Below are 24,626 nucleotides of genomic sequence, written 5' to 3'. Positions count from 1 at the left end.
TATAGTAACCAGGCTGATGTTGTTGGGACTTGTAACAGATTGCAATCTATGTATTTAACGTTGGGTGTATACATATTTATTGATCTTTTTATAACCTCCTTATTCACATTGTTTGAAACCCTTGGGTAGTGGGTATGGTGAGGCAGAATATTGCCACTTTCAGACATGCTGCTTGTCATGCACCGAGTAGGGGAGGATGGGGTGGTGATGGGCAACAGAAAGATGCATAGGAATGTCAACTGTGCCCTGTGGGCAGGGCATCACTGAAATAAGGGTCCCGCCCTTGGGTTAACATCTGAAAATAACATCTTGTGATTACAATCTCCCAAATCAATTCTTTTCTGAATCTGGGTTTTATTTATTTGGCCTCCTTCTCATTGCATGTTTGTTTTTTGCTAGCATCAATTATTTAACTCATAAAACAGAAATATTTGTCTTAGTTTTGTCTTAATTTCTCTGTTTTGACCATATGATTCTTTTATTCTCTTACAGAGCAAAAATGCTGTTATTTCTGAGCACACTTTTAAAACATGTCACAGCTATATTCAGTCACATAAATCCTCAAAGCCAAAAGTTACTGACCTCATTGCCAGAAGGGTGACTTAATGTCCAAGGGATTTCTAATATATGCAGTGTTCCATAATAATCGGCTACGGCCATAAATTGCTGTTTAGCTGAAAGATTTAAAAAATGGGGGGAAAACAAACAACTCAGTAATCAAAAAGCCATCTTAGAGGTTAAACATGGAATCTGGTTTTGTTTTGTGGTCACCCAAAGGCTCTCCTGTAGTTACAACGATCTTGGCATCTTCATCAGGCATTTATGACTACAGTGTAAAAGTCATTTTTTACTAACGTGTAAAAGTCATTTTTTCCATTTGATGAAATGAAAGCTGAGACCCTGAGCATTTGTCAGCCACTCTGCCCATCTCAAATCTTGTTTTCTTGGTATTTGTATGTATCTGAATGTGGCTCCTAGCTGAGACTGACTTGCTCTATAGCAGTGCTTTTCTTGAGAAGAAAGCAGGGGACAACACATGGAAAGATTTTTGAAGAATAATCATGAGGCCAGTTTTTACCAAAAACATAGTCAGGGCTAAAGAATACCATTATAGAGATGAATTTCAAAGACACAGCCAGAACTAGTTTTTTTTATAAAAACGAATTGTTTCCTTTGAGCATTTAAAATGGATAGAAAATACAAATGTATTTGAGAATTTTCGTTTTCTAACTCATCATGTGTTTTTATTTCTTCTTATTTTCAGAAGATCTGGTTGAAATTCCTAAATTCTGGACTCATAATCCCTGTAGGTATACAAAAGCAATATTTTGTAGCAAAACACACTTTGTTGATACAACTAAAGCAGTAGCCATACTTTGACACTCTGGAGGTTCTGAAACCTGAATTTCTACATGTAACATTTCTGAGAGAGAAATGGATAGAAAGACAATTTTATGCCTGAACACCCTTGGAAACAAAGAGAAATTTCTTTTAAAAGAGGCAAGTATGTTGGATTTACATTGAAAGTAGTACTTGGTTAAAACAGAGAAATTAAGACAAAGGAAATAAATTATTAGAAGATGAGAAGGATGCTTTTCATTGCGTGGTTCAAAATCAGCCTCTGCTTGGCATGCTAAATATGTCTCAGAAATAATTGTTCATGAAGAAGTTACTGAGAGAAGCTCAGGCTGTATCCAAGATATGAGTGCAAGAGAGAAGAAGAAGAAGGAGAAGGAAATGGAGGAGGAGAAAGAAAGAAAAAGGAAGGGAAGAAAAAACCCTGAGAAACAGCACCGGAGGCTTTCCAGATGAATGTCACGATTTTCCCGAGTTACACAAAAAAAATGCAAAATGACTTAGCACATTTGATCAGAATTAACATACCAGAAAAGGTCCAGGGTTTGATGTAGGTGATCATAGTTATACAGATGTTTTGTGAGTGGGCTGGTTCGTGGGTTTTCTCCAGAAGGTCCCAGATATCGATGTATCCATCTTCTCGGCCAACGTAGAAGACACCAGGCCTTGTCAGGGACCAGTGTCCCGAGGTGTACTTTCTTGGTGCACAAGACGACTGGAGGAGGGGTCCAGTCTTTAAACAAATTTTTAAAAAGACAAATTAAAAGCTTTCGTTTTTATTGAAGGGATATTCACAGTGATTTTAAGTACAACTCAGATGGCTATGATCATGTAACAGCAAAATGATGCCCACTCAGAAGTCTTATTTCTTTTTCTTGTAGGATTTTTATATAATGTCAGCTCTTCTCTTTCCTGTATGTTTTTATAATATCTTTATTTTCTTATTTAATTTTTTTTTTTTTTTGGAAATCAAACCTGTCGATTGAGCTGTTGCTGGTTCTAATAACCCAACTGCTACTGAAGTCCATTGCTATTTCTCTGGAGATTGGTGTACATTAGGTAATTAAACATTATAAGGAAATTTTGCTTATACCTTTGTTTTGCTGTCAGATGTCTGCTTCTAATGTAGACAACTCCAATAGTCAGGAAAAAGAAATAAAAAGTCAATTCAAGCTGTGAGCTGCATCCAATGGCTTACAAATAATATTTGGAAGTGATTTCAGACCAGCAAAGCATCATAAGATCACCTTGTCTTTTCTCTACCATGGGGTAATTTGCCTTCCTTGGGAGGTTTTCATAGAGATAGAAGATCAGAATGTGCTTTCTCCCCACTGTCATTCTCCACCTGGCAACCAAGTACAGGCATATGTCTGTTCACATCTGTAAGGACTAAACTAAACTGCCGAACCGTCTCTCTGTCCTCTGATACATGCATAAGAACCTTTCCGTAGGGAACAAAGAATGTCTTCGACTCATGGACCTGTTGGAGGTGTGACTCCAAACCTGTTCTTGCCCACTTTGTCCAGATCCTTCAGTTTCTGTGGATAACCAGGTTCCTGACCTCTGAGTAGTTTTTGGACAATCTTGCCTATATTTCCTTTTTCTTTTTCTCTAATTACAAAACTAATACTTGCTCATCGTAAAAATAAATAAATAAATAAATATACAGAAGTACATTGGTATAAAGTAGAAGTCCTTTTGTGGATAGGCACTTACACAGTTTTCAATTTTTTTCAATAAAAATCTCGTACATACATTCACACAAACTTTTCTTTGGAGATTTGTGTTAGTTTGCGTTCCAGAAGTGAAAATGTTAGGTCAAAAATATAATAATTATAAATTTTTTTATGTAAATAAAAATATATATTACATATATTATTTATTCAAAGAATATATATATTATGGCCGTGAAATATATAGATATATATTTCAGATTTTGATAATCTTAATTTGCTCATCAAAGGGATGTATCATATTAATTTCCCCACACCCTTGCTTCACTGAATTTTCTCAGTCTTTCTAGTTTTTGACAGTTTAGCTTCTATCAGTCTGGATCCAGACCCTCTCCTAATCCTGACCACCAGATTTTCTTAGCACCGCCTCACTTTGACCCATGCACGTCTCTGGTCTCCCTGGTGATGGACACTTGAGCTTTTTTACTCCCACTTTCTGAACCTGCTGACATAGTCTTGGTGTAGAAGCAAAAAGGACAGACCTGGTGTTTCTCCTTACACTTCATACAGTAACGAGCATCCATCTTTAGCATCCCGTCTTGTATTTTAAGGGGAGGAAAAATGCAAATCCAGTCCACTGACCACAATGTATTTCAGAGAAAAAACTGTTAGCTTCCAGAGAACAAGAGACTCGTAAATGTTTCCTTCCCTCAGGAAAGAAAAACAAATGGTTAGGTTTTCAAAGGGCTTGCGGCAGTTCTGCTGACAAGCTGGAGCCAAGACCATCTGTTTCAATTTCTCTAAAAAGTGTCCCAAAGGCACTGTTATGTCAGGATAGTCTGTTGTTTCTATTGTCTTTCTCAATAACAAAGGACCACACACCCATTCCTTCATTTTACAAGCAACTTACCATGATACCTTCTTTCCAGATGGCCACGTTCCATCCCCCAATGGTGAGGATAATGTCGTTGTAAAATGGTGACCTCTGAACAGTATGGACGGCACCATCATGGACAGTGTAGAGGTTCACCGGCTTCTTTGCTGTTGGAGTGGAAAAGGCCATTTCATCTTTAATAACATCGTCTATATTTCTGCAATGAAGAGTGGAGTGTCCTCCGATGGACAGACAGGTCCTGATTAATGAGGTCCAAGAGTAAAGAACCAGAGGTTAGTGGACAGAATGAATCTGTCCAGGAATAGCTCCTCCTCTTTCTATGGCAAGTCCAGAGAATTCCCCATCAAGGCCACTTTTCAGGCTCAGAGGAACACCTCGTGTTCTTACTCATTTATTAATTCATTCATTAGTCAACAAGTATTTGTGAATTACCCATATATGTACCAGGTACTGTGGATGGCTGGGTAAACAATGGTTAATAAATAAACATGAATGGAGCTAGCTCACAGTCTATTGGGAAAGACAGATACATACTCAATAAACAAATCCCAAGGTACAGAATTAAAACATGTGAAACATGTTATGAAAGAAAAAAATATTACGAGAAAGAATAACAAGGGACATTCATAGTTTAGACTGAATGCTTAGAAAAGTCTTCCCTGAAGATGAGTCATTTATGCCCAAGTAGCAGCTTGACTTGGGAAGATTTCGGTGTGGAGGGGCACGCCAGGCTGAGGGAGCAACACACACCGAAGTCCTGAGGAAAGAAGTGTTGAGCGTCTATAAATTTGGAGAGGGCAGTAATACTGAGTCTGGTAATCCCAATGTGGGACGGGTAAAACAAGTAGGGATCAGGAGTGTCAAGACCATGCAGGGCCCTGTAGGAAAGGAGTTTAGGTTATATTCCAAGAGCGATGTGTTCTCATGAGTGCTTTAGGCCTAGAAGACTATCTGATTGACATTTCCAAAAGATGATCTGGCTGCCATAGGAGAATGGATTAGTGGCAGGTAAAAGCAAAGGCGGAACACCATCGGAGGCTGTTGTGGTAGTTCCCATGAGAGGAGATGGTGGCTTGGATGAAGGTGCAATGGAGAAGAGTGGATAATCAAGACATGTTTGTGAGCTAGAATTGACAGGGCTTGGAGACCACTTGAATAGGAGGGGTGGGAGAGATGAAGTACTGAGAGTGACAGCCAGGTCTCTGGTAAAGGCAACTAGTTCCATGAACTTTCCACTTATGGCAGCTGGGAAGTCTGGAGGAGAAGCAGGTTTGGACTTGCAGATCAAGACTTCCCTGTAGTCTCTGTCCTAGGCCCCAGGGGCCTTCTGCTTCCCTGATCTATATATGTGCCATTGCTTGGGTTACCTCTCCCCTAAGCCTGTCTGCAGAGCTGGATGCTCCTCACTCTTTGCTGCCCACATCCGCCAGCCCCAGGAATGGCTATAAAAATATATGCCTGGCTAGACCAAACTATGGTGTTTGGCTACTTTATACTAAATCCATGAACTTATTGTGAATCTCATCGTATTAATGTTATGTGAGGGCTAGATTTTTTTTTTCTCGGAACACCAATGGGACACGAATCAGAAAAAAAGAGCTACTAAATCTTGCAGAAGCTCATAAAGCAGAGTTTCAAAGAGATATTCATCCACCTATGTTCATAGCAACATTATTTGCAATAGCCAAAACATGGAAGCAACCCAAGTGTCCATCGGTAGATGGTGGATGGTATAAAAATGTGGTGTGTACATATAATAAAATGTTATTTATTCTTCAAAAGGAAGAAAATACTAATATATACTACAATATGGATGAACTTTGAGGATAGAATGCTAAGGGAAATAAGGCACTGTCTGATTCCACTTATGTATGAGATACCTACTCACTTATATGAGTCACATTCATAGAGACAGAAAATACAATGGTGGTTGCCAAGGCCTGAGGGGCGAAGGAATTGGGGACTTATATTTTAATGGGTATAGATTTTCAGATTACAAAATAAAAAGTGTTCTGGAGATTGATTACATAAAAACATGAATGTACTAAATGCTACTGAACTTAAAATGGTTAAAATGATAAATTCCATGTTTATGTATGTCTTACTACAATTTAAAAATTACTTAGAAAAAAGGTTACGAAGTATAAATAAATTAAAATTTTAAATGGCACTCTTTTTGTTTAAATTTTTTTTCTCTTCCCATCTTGAAGAGAGCACGGAAGACATGCTTTTCAGTTTACCTTGAAGTGATCTGGAAATTCCTGCTAAGGCAGGAGACCCCTGAAAACTGATAGCTTTCTTCTTGCCACTGCTCCCATCTCTCAGAGTCTGGTTTTGCCCTCAGGGTTAGCAAGGTTTTTCTAGATTTCACATCATTCTGGTGACCAGAGCTGTCCAGAAATCTGGAAGCCCTCTGTGAAATGTAATGATTCCCAGTAACGGCAACATAGAGAACCATCAAGACTTGTACTCTAAAATAATACATCAGAAGGTGATTCCTTCGCAAGGTCTATAAATGTCTAATCACTATGTTGAATGCTTGAAATTAATGAAATATTGTTATGTCAACTGTAATTGGTAAATAAATCTTAAAATAAAATAAAATAATGTGAGATGTTCTCAGTTCATAATAACTTGTCCTTTAAAAGACCTTAGTGCCATTCATCAATGAATGAAGTTGTCCTTAAGTTATTAAATGAAGCACCAGAGCCCCCAGGCCAAGTTGTTATAGGCAAATCATGATAAACAAAAAAGTCATTTCCAGAGTCATTATCTAATGCAGGATTCAGGATAGTGACAGTTAAGAGTGCCAACTGCCTGAGTTCAGATCCTGACAGTGTGACCTAGGGTAGCTACCCCACAGAGTTGCTGTGTGGTTAAATGAGTTAATTCATGGAAAGTGCTTAGAAGAGTGCCTGGCACATGACAGGTGTTAATTTGTGAGTAGAGTACATGATATCATTATGTCAACTGTCATCATTCAGCCTGCATTTCTGGGCTTGTCACTTAGACCATCTGGTAATTTTTTTGATTTGACATTTTTTAATCACAAGGTAAGCTGTCTTTCAGAAGTTTCATCTTAGAAGAGAAAATTCTCCTTGCTTTGTACATTTGAGATAAGAACATGGGGTTCCCAGAGATCACGGGGGATCGGGTTACCTCATCTTTACTCAGGAAATCTCCATGGTGTTTATGAAAGACACCATGCTTTCCAAGGAAAACACCACCAATACATAGAATGTAAAAATAAGGACATGTGGAGTGTGGACACATTGACTTTCTTTGAACTTCAACCATTATTCAATGAGAATAACAGTGTCATTTGGCTTTCTGTGTTACAAAATACTTGACTGATGATTTTAAACTATTTTAAGTAATTAAGTATGATGAAGATTTTAAAGTCTCCTTTAAGTAGGTGATAAAAGCTACTCTCTCCTCCCTTTTTTTGAATGAATGAAATGCCAAGAAATTAAAAGCAACTCCTCCTCTTTCTGACAACCAGCATCCCATTGGTCACAAAATAGTGGCATGTAGACTTCTAAGTCTCTCCTGTATTTCCTCTGCTGTACACCCATTACCATGCCCAGACCTCGGTCCTCCCCATCTCTCACCTAGGCTATTGCAGCTGGTCATCATACTTCCATTATAAGTCTCACCAATAAATTCATCCAGCCCCTGATGAATTTACTAGTGGCTCGAGAATAAACTCTTACTCAAGGCTCTTTGCCACCTGGACTCCAATGTTCTTCCTGGCACCTCTCCTGCTGCTGTTGCCCTCTGTATTGCTATGGTTTGGCCATGAGATGTCCCTGTTTCATAATTGTCCCCTGGCCTTTTTGGCTTCCATATTTTTGCACTTGTTACTCTTTTTACCTGAAATGTCTTTCTCCATCTGGAAAATTACAATCTATCTTTCAGGACCAGCTCAACTGTATCTCTCTTCAGTGGGGCCTTTTCTTAACAGCCCAAGAGAATCAGCCACCATTCGTTTATGTGTTTGACGTTTCTAATAGATCATGGAACTCCTCTGGGGAGGATAATATCTTGTTCATCTTTATATCCCCAGTGCCTGGCACATAGTAGGTTATCAATAATGATTTGATGAATAAACAAAAGTAAGAACGAAAAGAACAAAAAAACATCAAGGAGGTTCAAACATAGAGCTCTTGGTTTTTAAGTTTATTGTCATTGATTATTCTATAAATAGAATAAATTCATTTAAAATAACTCTATTTGTCAAGGCCTCCTCAAAAGCAGTTTAGGAAACCGCAGGAGGAGGTAAGGCTCTTAGAAAATCTCTGGACCAGGAGGAATCAGTGTCTATCTGTGTGTAACCAGGGCCTAGCATGAAGCTGTGTCCCAGAAGTGTTGCGGAGACTACTGACATGTTACATAGTGCCTGGCATGCAGTACATGCACAATTAATATTTGTAAACTATTGAATAAATAGAAACATGAATAAGCATAAAGGTAGTTGAATGTAATTTCATTATATCCAATATATAATTTTAAATTCAACTTTAAATCATAAATTGGGAATGAATGGAAATTGGAAAATTCTCAGTTCTGCATGCACTTGACCCTTCCTTGGGTCGCATCTAGTCCTCTCTTAATGCCCCAGTCTTATCTATAACACACATTTGGGTTTCCGGTCAGGGCATACTATGTACAAAAAGTAGGAATGTTTTGTTTCCAGATTAAAATGGCTACCTGGAGGCAATGCTGATAAAGCAAGCCTTCCCAGGTCTATGGCAAACTCTAGTCTGTGAAACCCAACTCAGTAGATAGAAGTGAAGGGAGTAATGTTTGAGGCGGAGACCTGAGCTCCAGAAGCTGGTCCCTGTGAGTCATAGCTCTGGCCTCCAAACTCATTAGTCACTCAGGTGTCCATTGCCCCAACCTTCCCTAGGATTGACCAGATTCCCTTGTGTAGACTTAGCCTGGCTGCCCCACCTCACTGCTCCACGGTGTTCTAGCAGTCCCAGGAGCTGTCTCTTCCTTTGCTTATGGTTATTCCACACTTTGAAATGTGGTTCCAATATATTTTTATGCCATGATAAAATCCAAAGTTTTAAAGTAAGTAGTTGTAATTGTAGCGAGCCCCAAGGCTTCGATGGTGGAGATTTGTTTGTTGGGGAGCCCGAGTCTTGACTCTGATTCCTGCTCACACTTGGGTGTGACTCTCATACTTATTCTCAGCTGCCCAAAGCCAGGCCCTGGGAGCAGAAAAAAACATAGACACCACCAGTCACAGCCTCAAAGGAGGGTCCTATAGTCACTGCTCTCATACTGTCCTGACGTCTTCAAGATCACGATAAATTTAGCTTATAAGGTAGGTCACTCTGACTCAGATTTTCCACATAGATGAGCTACCAGGTTGTTGAATTATTGAAACGGCATTGTTATTTTTAAATCGTGCTCCCTCAAGTTTTAGTGTGAAAGCAAATCACCTGGCGAATCTTATTAAAATTCGTATTCAGATTCAGCAGTCCTGGGGCAGGATCTACCATTCTGTATTTCAGCACAGTCGACAGCTGTGCTGCTCATCCGAGGCTCTCACTTTGAGTAACAAATGTAGAGTAAGAACCTCAGTGCCCTCCCTTCCATTAGCAAGGCCAGAGTTACTCAGTACTTTGTAAAAAAGGAACAATTTATTAATAATGGAACAATCATCGAAACTTACCCATCAATCGGCCCGTGTCAGGGTCTCTTTCCATCTTCCAATCTGTGTATATCACTTCACCTTCCTAAAAATATTACAGGTTCCTGATGAGTAAAATAGCCACTTAAGAGATAAAAAAAAACCCTCATGTTCATGTGCTAAGATTGATTCTGATAAATACAAAGCAATGGGTCAATTCAATCAAATGATAATTTGGTACAATGGTGGGAAAAGGTTCAAAATGATTACTTGATTTTATCTTAAACAAAAAAATGAGTTTGTTGAGTTTTTATCTACACACAGTGACATGGAGCACACAGGCCGTTACAGAGATAATCTATGTCCACAAGTTCCAGCTGCTGGGTTCCCAAAGATTTTATTGTTAACAGGAAATTGTCCTTATGAACAGAAACTTCCAGCAGGAGAGGGATTTTGTCCAACTTACTCAGTTCTGAGTATGTTACAAAGTCAAAACTTAACAAACGTTTGTGGAATAAGAGAGAAAGAGGGAACATAAATTTATAACATGGTGCTCATTACCTTTTAAAGTCAAGAACAGGAAGCATAAAGTCCCATCTAAGTAACATAATAAATAATATATATTCCAGTTCCACTTACAGGCATTTTAAAGAGAGGGGAAAGCTGAGGGACCTGGTGTAAAGGAGAGGCAGAAATAGCTATACAAACGAGAAAGACAAACAGAACCAGTTAAAGATTGAGGTTGGAGAGGTTCAGAGAAAAATTTAGTCCCATGCTGCCATTTTATAGATGCAAAAACTGAGACTCAGAGATGTTAAATGGGGGTGGAGAGACAGGAAGGAGCCAAGTTATGCAGAATCTTACAGGCCACGGTGTGAGGAGTTTGGATTTTACTAGTGTTTCCCTGAGTCGTCACTGAAGAATTTAAGCAAAGAGTGTTATGCTTTATTTTTTAAGATTTTGCAGTTATTTATCTTTCTAAAGGTGTCATTCTCCTGCGTTAAAATTTTGGTGTGCACAGAGACAAATATTATATGAAATCACTTTTTTGATAGAATAGTCAAATTCATAAAGACAGAAAGTAGAATGGTGGTTGCCATGGGCTGGGGCAGGAGGAAATGATGAGTTATTGTTTTAATGGGTACAGAGTTTCAGTTTGAGATGATGAAAAAGTTCTGGAGATAAATGGTGATACGAATGTCTCTGATACCACTGAATTATATACTTAGAAATGACTAATAGTAAATTTTGTTATATATTTTTCCAGAAATAAAAAAAAAAATCTAAAAACTTTGGTGTGAGGCCCAAATTATAAAACTAATGTCTATTCGGTAGTACCCCATTGCTTACTAAATGAAATTCAAATTACCTAACATGGAAAAAACGGGCCTTTGGTTGGACCCGAACCTAGCATCCTAGGCATAGCTTTCCCTCTTGTACCAAACTATTCTACTATCTCCAGACAAATCTTGGATTTTCATAACTTTAAAATATTGTTCTGGCTGTTATTTCTGCTGCAAACTGTACTCTCGCCTTGATTTTTCAGGTGCCTGCCTCCTTAACTTCCAATGTTCAGCCGGCTTACAGGTCACCTTTCCCAAACTCTTCGTCCAGTACCTATGGCCTCTGGACTGCTGTAGGCGTGGCTCACAGTCAATGTATCTGCTCCTTCACTAGGCAGTGAGCACCCTGAGGACAGGGACTGTGCTGTTGATTCATCTCTGATCCAGGGCCTACCACTGAGCCTGTCAGGCAGTGCATTCTCGAGGGCTGGTGGAATTGACTAATCCTATTGTACAAACTGCATTTGATTAGACTGAGCTATGGTTCTTCCCATGGTTGTGCGGCCTGGGAGAAAAACCCCTTGTGTCAGGGAAGTAGAGTCATGAGTGAACAGGCATCTCTGCCTCTGTATGACTGTCAGATAAAGTTCTGAGCCTCATTTCTTCATCTGTAAAATGGGAATAATAACATCACCCTTATAGGATTATTAAGATGAACTGAGATATAATTCAGAAAATATCTGGCACAGACCTTGTTACATAGAAAATGTCCAATAAATGTGAGCTCGGTTTGGTTATTATAATAGATACTAAAAAATGGCAGCCATTATTGTTATTATTTCTAGTTGTTATCTATCTTTTTGAATTGAGTGAGTTTTTCATTTCTGATCTAAAAAAATGGTATATATTCCTGGTAAATCTCTAAGATGTAGCATGGTTTCTTTCATATGATATAGGTGTTCAATAAATACTTACAGGTTGATAAATACATTATTAGTAAAAAGAATCATGCCTAATTTTATAGATTTTTCCATATTTGTTCAGGAACATTTTAAATGTGATTCTATGAGGTACCGAAGTTAAAAATTTTAAGTGCAAATAAGCATATTAAAATATGAAAATGGTATAAATATTATAAGCTTTCATGAAGCAAACACGTATAATAAGAGTTATAATCATATAGTTTAATATAAGTAAAAATATTAATTTTAAAAGCAAATAATTCCAACTCACCTCTGTTCCCACAAAGAACTTTGTGCAGAAGTCCTCTATTGGCTTGAGAAGATTGGCCAACCCACTCTCCAGGTTGTGGTATGGGTTCATCTCTTCTGCCTTTACAACTTTGTTCTGAGCTAACACTTTGTCTTGCGGGGGAGTAGGGATAGAAGAAGCACTATTTACAGTGAAAGATCTTTTAAAATATAGTTAATTTATATTTTCTTTCCATTGCCACACACATCTGCCCCATTCTTTCCCCCAGTGTGGTGGGCATAAGTCCAAGCTTTTAAACTTCTAATTTAGCAGTAGAATGCTTTTATTCCAAACCAAAGCTTATGCAGGACCCCATGCATGTAAAAACAGATAGAAGCTGCACTGCTCTTTGAAGTGTTTCCTGGGGGAAAAGGAAGAGACCCTCTGCCTACTTTGCAGGGACTCTAAAAGGTTTCATGGCACAAGTCTGAAAACCACTTCTATATATTTATGTCATTTCACAATTATTTACAGTAAAAATTGGACACCAACTAGATCTCCAGGGTTAAAGCACCTTGATATTCTCAATAAGACTTTCTAATGAGAAACTCATGTCATATTTTTTTTACTATTTTTTATTTCAGCTGTTCTAATCAGAATATAGTGTTATCTAAGATATCTCATGTGTATGTGTGTTTTATATTAGTTTCAGGTAAACAGTACAATGGTTAGACATTTATATAATTTATATTCATTTTTATTCAGTTGGCATCATATGGAAATTTTTCAAACAGTTAAAAAATCAGCCTATAAAAATTAGCCTTTGACTTCTAAAAATATAAATCCATCTAAAATATATTACATGTTTGTCATAAGCGCAATATGGAATAGTATTTGTTTTCTGATTAATAGATTTATTATTTATAAATATCAATGATTGTACTATATTATAGCTATATAGTAAGGGCATAGTTAATCTGGGGGCTGAAATTCAACATCATCTGGAACTTCTTTTTAAAACTATCTGATGTCGTTTTGTTTTAAAATGAAAGCCTTTATTACCTAAAATTAATAAATGTTATTTATTGAAGCTTTGGAAAAAAGAGAAAAGCATGAAAAAAATACAAAAATTATTCATTATCTTAATCCCAGAGATAAATATTATTAAAATATTGGCATATTTTCCTCTAGTTACTTTTCTGTGAGGCTATATAGATTTCTTTAATTGGGTATTTTATTTCTATATCCTCCTTTTCCATTCTCTTAAGCTGTATCTTGGACATTTTCCAAGGTCATTTATTAGTTTGAAAGAAATGTGATATGAAATTTCTGGGAAAAATGGTAGAGAAATATATGCTCACAAAACCCTCCTCGCCATATCTCAATACAGCCTCTGGGTTACATCATCCATGAGAAGACAAATAAACAAACATAAAAACCAGCCAGCAAACATTTCAATGAAAACTAAAATAGGAGGAGACTTCAGCTATATTAAAAATATATGTTTCATTTCAAAATATCTTTAGCATAATTCTGGACAAAAGTAAAAAATAATTATCATGATTTAGTAGGTACAGTTACCAACACTTCCATTGTTTGGGATCTACATGTTTTGAGGGGGCCCTTTTCCCCTTAGGTAAAACATTTAAAAACAAGTATCAGAGTTAAGCCAAACGTGAAACCAGATCTTTAAATAGCTGTATTACAAACTGTCAGTTAACATTTCAGAAATAACTAGGCACATTCGATCACATTGTTTTTACTGAAAGATATTCATAATGCATTTAGCAAGAACAAAAGGCATTTAATATCTATTTAATATATAAAATTAAAGTTATTAAAGTATTTATTTCAAATTCTTCACTCTCATTTTAATGTCTTTTTTTCTTTTTAAATAAGGTACATAAATAAGTGAATAGAGTAGAACATGTATATAATTTGTAACTAAATACATGTCCATTGGGAGTATGTGCTCAAAATGGTTTCCTGATGGGGTGCGAGATGGAAAAATTTGGAGCCCTCTGGTTTGACAAGGGAACACAAGAGTCTGATCCAGGGGTCACTACTAGTAATATAAAGGAAAATGCAGATGTGAAATGCATTGTGAATGAAAACTTAATTATTGTGAGTGAGAGACTGGACATGAGGAGCCAGAGGAGTCAGGAGTGACTCCAATTCTGTTCTGGAGATACTGACTTTGAGGGAAAAGATTAGGTTCAAACCCAGGAGAAGGAAAGAGTTAGTGGAGTGGTCTTTGCAGTGATAAGTGTAGACTATGTAACCAAAGGGAGAGTGTAATGAGCTTAGAGTTTGGGGTACATCCATTGATTAGGCGGCAGCAAGGTAAAATGGGGCCAGGAAAGAACACAGAGGAGAGAAACTGAAGAAGTACCAGAAAATTCACAAATTCAAGAAAAGAGGCTTAGTCAACAGTGTTTAATGTAATAGAGTCAAAGAGGAGGAGACCAGAGAAAAATGTTATCAACTGCCATGTACTCGGACTTGACTGCAGTAACTCAGATATTTATTAAATCAACATCATCCCATAGGTCATGGATCTTCTATCACCAGGGATAGTGATAATAATAGCAGCTAACATTTGTTGAAGGCTTACCACATGCCAGGCACTAAACCGTGTGCTCCTCATGAACCATTTCATTCAATCCTCACAATAACTCCTGAGATGGTTAAACATTAGTTTCAGGTAAACAGTACAATGAATGAGTCAACTGAGGCTCAGAGAGGTTAAGTAACTTGCCCAAGGTCTCACGCCTGGTGGCTAACATTTATCGTGAGTCCATAGAGTCTCTCACAGTACTCTATGAGGTAGTTATCTTTATTATTTATCACCACCCTCCATCTTCCCCTTTCTCTTTTCAAACTGGTTAAACAAACAAACAAACAAACAAACAAACAAAAATTTAAGTCATAGAGAGGTAAAGTCATTTGACCTGGTCAAATAGTAAATCATGGCTTGGTATCTAAATCCAAACCATTGACTCCAAAATCCACACTCTTAACCATTACACTACATTGCTTAGAAGAAGATGATGCAGCTCTGAAGGCAATTTCAAATGAGGAATTTCAAAACCATTTACAGCAAAGTCTTCCTTTTTGGAATAATTACAGAACTTAAAGTAACTACTACCTAGAAGGGCACTGACTATTATGACCTTAAAATGGCAGGCAAAAGGTGAGGCGCCTGTGGCCACTAGATGGCAACAGAGTACCAGACACTGATGCTGAGACCTCTGGAGGACTTGAGAATGGGGTGGCAGAATAGCCTGCAATAGCTGATTCACGGTCTTAGAAGAACCAGTATAGGGTCAATAAGCAAGAAGTGATGAAAAGGCATATGTGTGTATTCTAGTTAACAGGTCCAAGTCTGGCTAGGGTAGGTGGAGAGCTGGCAGTGTGTCTGAAGGAGAACCAAAATACCATAGTTAGATCTTGAATAAGTCTCCCAAAAGTGGGCTGTCTACACAGGAGGCAGGACGTGCCCACAGAAACTGCCTTTGGAGATAAGAGGCATATGTTTGCAAGGCCCATGGGGTTACCAAGTAAAATTTAATTTTCTCCAGGACCTGTGAGATTGTCTGCAAGGTGGACCACTGGACACACATAAGGGGACGTGGCCAACTAGAGTCTCAGCTATAAATCAAAAACCATGTGTCCATTCCCCTTATGAACTGATTTAGCCAAATATGCCTTTCTCTAAGAAACATCCAAAAAATAACTTTGTATGGAAAGAGAACATTCATTTGATGAGTATTCCTGTTTGATGACATTTGAGGTATGTTTTAGGTTCTTTTAAATAGGCCCTTCCTTAAGTAGATATAGGTATATACTTGTTACGTGTTTTAGTGTCTATCCCACGAGAATGTAAACTCTGTGAAAGGAGAGACATGTCTTATTCACAGTTATATCCTCAGATCTTGGCGCTTTGCAGGAGGTTTAATAAATGTTTTTGATAAACAGATATAAATATGGAGATGACAGTGTAAAAATATTCTTTAAAAAATTAAAGGATTGCAGTATTTTTATGTAACACTCCTGACAACAGTTAGCTTTATGAACGTCTTTTAGGGGGAAAAAAAGGCCTTTATCTTCTGAAATGGAACCATATTTAGGCAGTCTTCAGAAAGACATGGCCTACTAGTCTAATATTTGTAAAGAAATAAAGGATCAACAGGCATTACACTCACTTGAAGACATTAATGTTAAATTCACTTGTTTTAAAAAAAGATACAGTCATAATTCATAACAAATTTTTTAAAACACACTTTTGAGAGTCTTCTGCTTGTAGCTCTGATGGAGCAATTATACTGGACTTAAGCTCTCTTGCCTAAAACAAAGCAGGACCCACAAGAAATGCATGTCAAGTATAAGACACTAATAGGTAAAAAGTCAAAGGATAAAAAAAGATACCATGTTAACACTAGTCAAGAGAAAGCTGGATAGCTATAGTAATATTAGACAAAGTAGATTTCAGAGTAAAGGATATTACTGATTCATCAAGAGGATATTATAATCCTGAATAGTTATATATCTAAAATAATGTGAAGCTCAACACCTTTAGTCATTAGGTAAAAGTAAATGAGATATCACTTCATACATTATAGAATGGTTAAATTAAAAAGACTAATCATACCAACCATTAGTGAGGATGTGGAAAAGCTGGAACCTTCATATACTGCTGGTGGGAATGTAAATGGTACAACCATTTTGGAAAACATTGGCAGTTTCTTAAAAAGTTAAACATACACCTACCATATGATCTAATCATTTCCATTCCTAGGTATTTACTCAAGACAAATGAAAGCATAAGTCCATACAAAGACCCGTATATGAATATTCATGGAACTTGATTTGTAATAGCCTTAAGCTGAAAACAATCCAAATGTCCCTCACCAAGTGAATGGGTAGACATGTATGGTATATTTACACATTGAAATACTCCTCTGGAATAAAAAAGAATGAACTATTTATACACATAGCAACATGGATGAATCCCCAAATAATTACGCTGATTGAAAGAAGCCAGACCAAAAAAAGTGTACATATTGTATGATCTGTATAAAATTCTAGAAAATGCAAACTGATATATAGTGACAGAAAGCAGATGAGCGGTGGCTTGGGGGTAAAAGTGAAGGAGGTGCCAGAGGGATTATGAAGGGAATCCCTATATGAGTTAACTTTTGGGAGTGATGGATATGTTCATTATCTTGATCATAGTGAGGGTTTCATGGGTTTTTAATATGTCAAAACATATTAAATTGAACACTTTAACACGTGCATTTTATTGTATGTCATTATACCTCAATAAAGTTGTTTAAAAGATATAATGATATCTTTACTATAAACTGGATGAAAGCAGTGACATCCTCATGATCATCTCTTTTCATTAGGTTAAAAAATAATATTAGGACATTTAATAAGTTATCTTTTTACAAGTTACATTAACTTCTCTCATTTTTTTGTTTTCTTAATTGTAAAATGATAATGAAAATTCCCTGTTGTACCCCCAGGGTCTAGTAGAAAATAAGCACTTCATAAATATCTGCTAAATGAGTGAAAGCACGTGTACTGCTAGCACAGTACCTGAGCCTTGGCTGGGATTCAACTAATTGTAACCAATAATCGAATACAAACAGAGGAGGAGGGAACTCACCTTAGATTCTCTCCAGAATGAAACAGGCCCATATATAAAACATGCAATGTTTTAATATTGCTTTGAAAATGTTTATAAAAATTTAGTGATTCCATTTTTTTAGCATGAGGTCTTGGGTTGTATCTACAAAATACAAGTCTTTAAAGTAAGTTTTGCCCAAGCTGGGTATTGGACACATCATATGTTTTTCTTAGATGTCCCATCATTTAACTGAAGACTGAAAATTTTATAAATGGAAACTCTTTTCATAAGGTAAATGTTTGGAAAATACTATAGCCGCTGGTGATTCTTAGACATTTCCATTATGCGTTGTTCTCAAGGTGGGATGTTCATGTGCACCTTCATTTTAGTAGTTTTGATAGCTGTTTGTATATCCTTCAATTACTTCAACAAAGGTATATAGGTTGAGTTGAGATAGATTTAAAAGTCAACTGTTTTTTCTCTACTCAGTTTTATCATGGTGCTATATAAATATTAATTTTTCTATCATATTCTGATTGAGAATGGTAATTTTGTTTCTTAGTACTTCATAATTTATTTTTACTAGACTTGAGAGATGTTCCATTCTTTAGAATTACTCTTTGAGCACATATATATACATTCATTAAGTGGGCTTCATTAAAATTTTTTAATGTAATAAGTTTTCAAAAATACATAAATGTGCTCAGTAAATGTTTGTGAAACTATTTGAACTGAATTCTGTCAAATCTTTTTGTGTGTGTAGACAGTTTTAATGTGTTAGCTGTAGCTATTATAGCCATTGTAAAGTTCCACATTGGAGCATTTGATTTTCTGTATTCTTTTTAAAAATTACACTATCCTAGCAAGTAACCCTAGACATAATGAGCCATTAACACTTAAACTATTAAATGCCTTTTTAATAAGCAAAGGCGTTACCTTGTGCTTTGTGAAGGAGGTGGTCTTCACTCAGGCTTATCTTGATTGGGCAGTGGTCTAAACTTGTTTCACCTTTAGACAGCCTTATCTTTTGAGAGAATATACAAGAGAGATTATTTCCATATATCTTTAAATTATTCTTGTTTTCTCCTTCTGTTCCCAGATTGCTGTTTTCCACCTCCCTGTTATTCTCCCTTTTGCCTTTCTTCCTCAGATTTCTAGTTGCTTTTCCCCAAGGAAACCACCTAAGCAACAGTTTTTAAAATTGTGCTACTGAAAGGAGTTTGTGTGGGCACTCACTTCCAAAATCCCCAAGCAAATCTCATGTATGCTGAAAAAATTTTTTTTTTTTTTTTTAATGCCCACAGAACCCAGTCTTCCTAGGTGGTCTCCCATCCAAGTACTAACCAGGCCCGACCCTACTTAGCCTCCGAGATCAGACGAGATCCGGTGTGTTCAGGGCGGCATGGCCATAGGTTGAAAATATTTTGTATTCTATTCCATAACACATTCTTATTGGTTTTAATATAAAATAATGACTCATTTCCCTGTTTCCTAATTCTTTCAGTTAAATGAAGCTCCAGAAACATGTGCAGAGACTTTGCATCCACTTGGCACTTACAGGTCCCCTCGGGAACATATGTGCCTCTTGAGTTCCAGAAGGGCCTTGGGTCTGCACTAGAATGGGAAATGGTTGCACTTGACATTTTTCCCTCATGGCTCCCTCCCTACTTTTCTCCACCAGGATGTTTGCCCATATGCTATACACTTATTCTCAGGTGAGTTTTTGTTTGCTTGTTTTGTTTTGTTTTAACTATTTACAACTCAGTGAATCTTAGCCCAGAAAATTTCTAATCCTCTAATTTCTAATCACAGTTATTTCAGGAAAATTCTCATCCCTCCATACTTTCTCTTTTATTGGAAGCAAATACATAATAATGTAATTCTAGTGATTCTTATAAAACAAAGGAAAATATAAGTATTAAGTTGGGAATTAGAATTAGACATTCCAAAAAAAGAGAGCCATCAACATCAGAGTTCATTCATACTTTCTACACACATCCCACTACGGCCATATTTTTCTTAAATTAAAATTGCTTTTCTTGAAGCTCTGCCATTCGAGGTAAGAACAAATAATTTCTTGTTCAATTACTTTTCAGTTTTGTTGGGTCATAGGTGTTACGATATTGTTTCCTACTACTGATGTGCAAAATATCCAGAATTATGGCTACAGTAGAGGTAAAATCAGCTTTTTCAGGCTAACCTAGGAGCCTACCAATTTTCAAGCCACTGATATGCATTTGAATAATTATCATGCAAACTATTTGTAGATTGTGGCCTGTTTATACAGGAATGAATATTAATTTCAAGTTCACAATAATTTTTGGCTTGATGTAAGCAGGCATCATAGTAACTCAATCAAGGAATTTATTGGATGAACGGATACATGAATTGTAAAGTCCTATGTTAATTTTAGCTGCTCTACTTTTAAGGTGTATGTATGTCTATGCACATAAGTTATATATGTAATTTATAATATAAATTATGTATGTAAGCAAATAGGATGGAATAAATCCTGTTACTCACCTTAGAGAGAGGTTTCCAAGAGAGATCTAGATGCAAAAATGTAGATGGTATATCAAGAGGAATTTCAATACTTTCTTCTTTCTTTTTCTCTACTGGTTGGGGAGTTGAAGCTTTCTGTGGTCTGATATCCCAAAAACATATTGTGCTTTAAAAAAAAGTTTACATTTTATTTTTTTATTAAGTACAAATAAGAGATGAAGCGTTAGGGCTACTATTCTTACTTCTACACATTAGCAATGTGATCATGGCTATATTTTAATATCTCTGAAACTAAAATTTTTATAAAATGAAATTATTCTGCATTTTGTATTTTAGAAAATTATACAGTTCACAAGGTTATTTAATAACTATGCTGGTCTTGAGACTAATATTATCAAATCTGACAATTGAATTTGGAGATTGATGCAATCTTTTTTTTAACATAACAGCTTTTTTGAAATATAACTCATATACACCAAAATTCACACATTTAAAGCTCACAATTCATTGGTTTTAAATATATTCACAGTGTTGTGCAACCATCAACACAAACAGTTTTAGAAGATTTTCATCACCTCCAAAAGAAACCCTGAATAGATTAGCAGTCACTCCCCATTTACATATATACATATATACATAGAGTGAAAACACATGAACAGGTTGAGCTGGGTTTAATGTGCTTTTTTACATAGTAGGCATTCAATGTGTTATTTCTCCTCTTATTTCTCTAACCTCACAAGTTGATCATAAAAATCAGATAAGATAATGTATGTGAAAATTCTTTATAAAATTTTTTTCATACAGAGTATTATTTTCAGTGCAATAAACTTGGTAAAAAAATATATAATAAAACTTGTGCAGTACTTTAGTATAAAATTGTCTTTGTAGTAATTATATAAAAACATATGATGAAAGACACAAAAACATGCCATATTCATTCCATAATTTCTATCACTGAAGTTATGGGTAACCTGATTTAATAAACTTAAGATATTATTTAGATATGTGTGTATTTAGGTAAATGGATGGTAACTAAAGTAAGGGTAACAAAACTTGCATTTATTTATGTAAATTAACTAATCATTTAATAATCATCTTAATGAATACATAGTTAAAATAAAAATTAAGTAATTAATTTGATAAAATTTTGAGGTTTAAATTAAGAAATTATTAAGATTAATAAAAATATTAATCATTTTTATGTTGTCAAAACAAATCATTGGGAGAATACTACAAATGATGTAATAAGATCTGTTTAAAAATATAATTATAGTTCATGTAAAACTGTTTTTAAAATTACATAGCTCTTCTTGAATCTCATTTATGCCATTAAGTTGCATTATTTGTGAATTGCTTTTGCTAAGTACATATATCTTCACCTGAAATTTTCTTATAAATCAGTCACACATTCTTAATTGACGGAACATTATTTTATCTTATTCTATATTCTAAGACCTTTAGCATGGTTAAAATATAAAGGTTAGGACGGATGAGTTTTCTAGATAACTAAAAGCCAGCTTTTCTAGATGCATAAATCTTTTTTTTTATTTCAACAACTTTTGAAGGAACTATTTTTAAAATACTCCAGAATATTTTCAAACAACAATCAAAGATCTGTGTCTTCCATAAAGAACATGTAATATTTTTAGTCTGTTCAATGCTCCTAAATGTTTTCCTTGGGTACTGAAGAACAGTAGAGCTCTGCATTCTGTTGTTTACAATCAGTATTATACAGTAAGCACTTCTCCATGAAATAATACAGTTTTCATTGTTGTGTAATATTACATATAGCCCTATAGGTGCCATGTCTGCTTTTGCCTGGGTAGCAATGCTCCCCACCACCACCTGCCTATTTTCTTCTTCTTTTTTTTTTTTAATGGCAAAAGCATTCTAATTGTTTTGGAGAGAAATGTTCCTTTCCTCTTGGATGCAGACAGGCTGAAACTGTCACTCAAGGCGCTCTGCTATTCCTTCCTTGGCCAAAGGGGTTAGTTAATGATGGATGTAACAGAAGTCAGACTCTCTAATGACACAAGAGTGAGAACCGATTCATTCATTTCCAAGGGGCTGGCCACTTATTCCTGCTACCTGAATCCCTAGGGCTCTTTCTGAGGCTTGAGTCACCTCTTCTCCTGATTCAGCAACATTATTACTTAGTAGCTACAGCAGGATATAATCGTACATAGAACTCACTATGTATAGTGAACTAGAGGTAGATAATGTCTTTGCCTTCAGATCCTCATTTCCTCTATCTATAAGTATTTTTCAGGGTTGTTGCGAATAAAAAAAAATTAACCTATGAAAGCATCTAGTAGAGTATTGGCATAAACGTCCAATAAATGTATTTCCAATAAATTTAATTTTGTCTCTTTTAGTTAGCCACAGTCAATTTCTGTTGCTTGCAGTCACAGAATCTTACCCAATACATGCCCACAGGATAAATCATGTCTCCCCAACCCCCTGTCCATATTAATGTCACTTATGCCTTCACCTGTCACTCCACAGCTGCTTCTGCTGCTGTCAGAGTCTATGGCTTGAGGTGTCATTGTTTCTACTGGAGTCAAAGCTATTTGGAATGGTAAAGTTTTGTCAGTATTTGGATGCTAGGTAATACTATTACTCTTCATGTTTCCTATTTCATTATGAATTTTTAGTTCTATAAATTGGGAGATGCAAGTTTTAAAAATAAATGTTCTTCAGCATATTACCAAACTGTTTATAAAAACACTTTTTATGAATATGCAATAAAAATCTAAAGCTCTTTAACTTTTGAAAAGCAGCTTTTCAAATTAAATGTTATGATCTTCATAGTTGTGAGTTAAAGTGAATATAAACAACACAAATGGTAAATTTACAAAGATGAGAATGTGAAGAAGCAGAATAACTGTGGATAATGTTATACAACACTAGCAACCACAAAATCAAGTTAGTTCTTTTTTACAACATATTTATATCTATGCAAAGATCTTTTTAACCAGCAACAATCTACAACATTCTTTCCTTTAGTTATATTAGGTCCAATTACTACAATAAAGTTCATTTAAGGAACAGAAGAATAAAATGATTTTAGAAGCATCTAAGAAAAAAGAATATATCATGTGAAAACACATTAGGTAATGTTTAAGATAAGACATACCAATCTGCTGAACAGGTAACAAGTTGACAGCATATCTCACTTCTGTTCTCAAAGACGGAGCCCATTCTGTTAATCTGTTTTTTAAAAAATGCAAGAAGTAAGTTTTGTGTACCTAGAATGGTACTGACTTTTTTCTAATAGCTTTTACATTTTTTATATTCTTTTTTATTTTAACTTTTATTAAAAGAGCATAACACTAACACAGAAATTGGAAAATATGTTTTAAAATAAAATACAATTCTGCCATATATCTTTTCCAGGCCTTTTTTTTTTTCACAGAAACATTTTTACATAGATTTAATTGGCATGTGTAAACTTTCTATACTGAAATTATAATCTGAATGCTTATCTGTGTACTCAAGAATTGATTCTAATAGTTTTATAATATATAGATGATGTGTATGTGAATGTCTTTCAACATTAATTAGTTTAGAAAATTATCCCCATTCCAGAAACATGATACTCTGATCTGATTTGTTATAATTGTCCTGTGATTTGTTATTTTTATTTAAATTTATAATCTCCTGAATTAAATTGTGTGTATGGTGTGAGTTGAAATGGAGTTCCTTCTCTTGGGTTATAACTTCCATTCCCATATGTTAAACTTTTATAGATATCAGAAACTATACCTGGGCTATTTATTTTAGTCCATTATAACTTTTCAAAGTATTGTTGCTTTGCATAATCCATTTGAATACCTCAAAAGGCTAATTACCTTTCATAACTATTCTCTCCTGTTAATTCTTCAAAGTACATACTAAAGTTTTAGTGTCCTTGAGTGAAACCTTTGGGGAGCATACCAGTTTCCAAATTTGCCAGCACCTGACTTAGTGAGTCAAGTATAGAATCCCAGAGCCAAATTGCATTGCAAATGCTGGGCAGTCAGCTGGGTTCACTCACTGAACAAGTGGTTTTTGTCTACCAGCTTCAAAGCACACTCAATTCAAGGCTTCCTTGGCAAAGTTACATATGACTATATGTCGCAGATCTTCAGAGCGGCCTGCTCCAAATAGCTGACATTGTACATTTTAAATCTGTAAAGGCTAAGGGTGTAAATTATTTACACTCTATTTTTACATATCAAACCTCCCTCATTTTCTCTATTATATTATATTAATGTTGACACCACCTACATGTTTTAGTGCTTTTTAAACTATGGACTTTGAAACATTGGCCTTACTCTCATTCCCAATTCAGGTATTGGTCTGGTAACAGTGACACAACTGTTTAATGCCCAGTTCATGGTTATTGCACAATTTAAATATAAATGTATTGGCTTTAAAATAAATCTTTCAAAAATTTACAATCCAGAAAAAA

At 35.7% G+C, this 24,626-nt stretch overlaps 1 protein-coding gene and 1 pseudogene across 1 annotated transcript in view; both read right to left on the bottom strand.

The window, feature by feature from the left end:
* The window catches only part of WDR63 (WD repeat domain 63), a 69,359-nt gene that overhangs the window by 10,101 nt on the left and 34,632 nt on the right, over positions 1-24,626 (bottom strand). Inside the window, exons 13-20 of the mRNA XM_023528130.1 lie at positions 23,310-23,383; positions 20,195-20,339; positions 18,608-18,695; positions 12,082-12,212; positions 9,608-9,671; positions 3,940-4,070; positions 1,885-2,089; positions 579-674 (exon numbers count right to left, since the gene is read on the bottom strand). Of these exons, the coding sequence (XP_023383898.1) occupies positions 579-674; positions 1,885-2,089; positions 3,940-4,070; positions 9,608-9,671; positions 12,082-12,212; positions 18,608-18,695; positions 20,195-20,339; positions 23,310-23,383 (934 nt within the window). The remainder of the gene's footprint in view (positions 1-578; positions 675-1,884; positions 2,090-3,939; positions 4,071-9,607; positions 9,672-12,081; positions 12,213-18,607; positions 18,696-20,194; positions 20,340-23,309; positions 23,384-24,626) is intronic.
* Positions 18,967-19,085, bottom strand: LOC111736912 (annotated as a pseudogene).

The sequence above is a fragment of the Pteropus vampyrus genome, unplaced genomic scaffold (assembly GCF_000151845.1).
Source record: "Pteropus vampyrus isolate Shadow unplaced genomic scaffold, Pvam_2.0 Scaffold22, whole genome shotgun sequence".
NCBI classification, from domain to species: Eukaryota; Metazoa; Chordata; class Mammalia; order Chiroptera; family Pteropodidae; genus Pteropus; species Pteropus vampyrus.
Note: the sequence above shows the minus strand (reverse complement) of the source record. Positions and strands in the feature narration are given on the sequence as shown.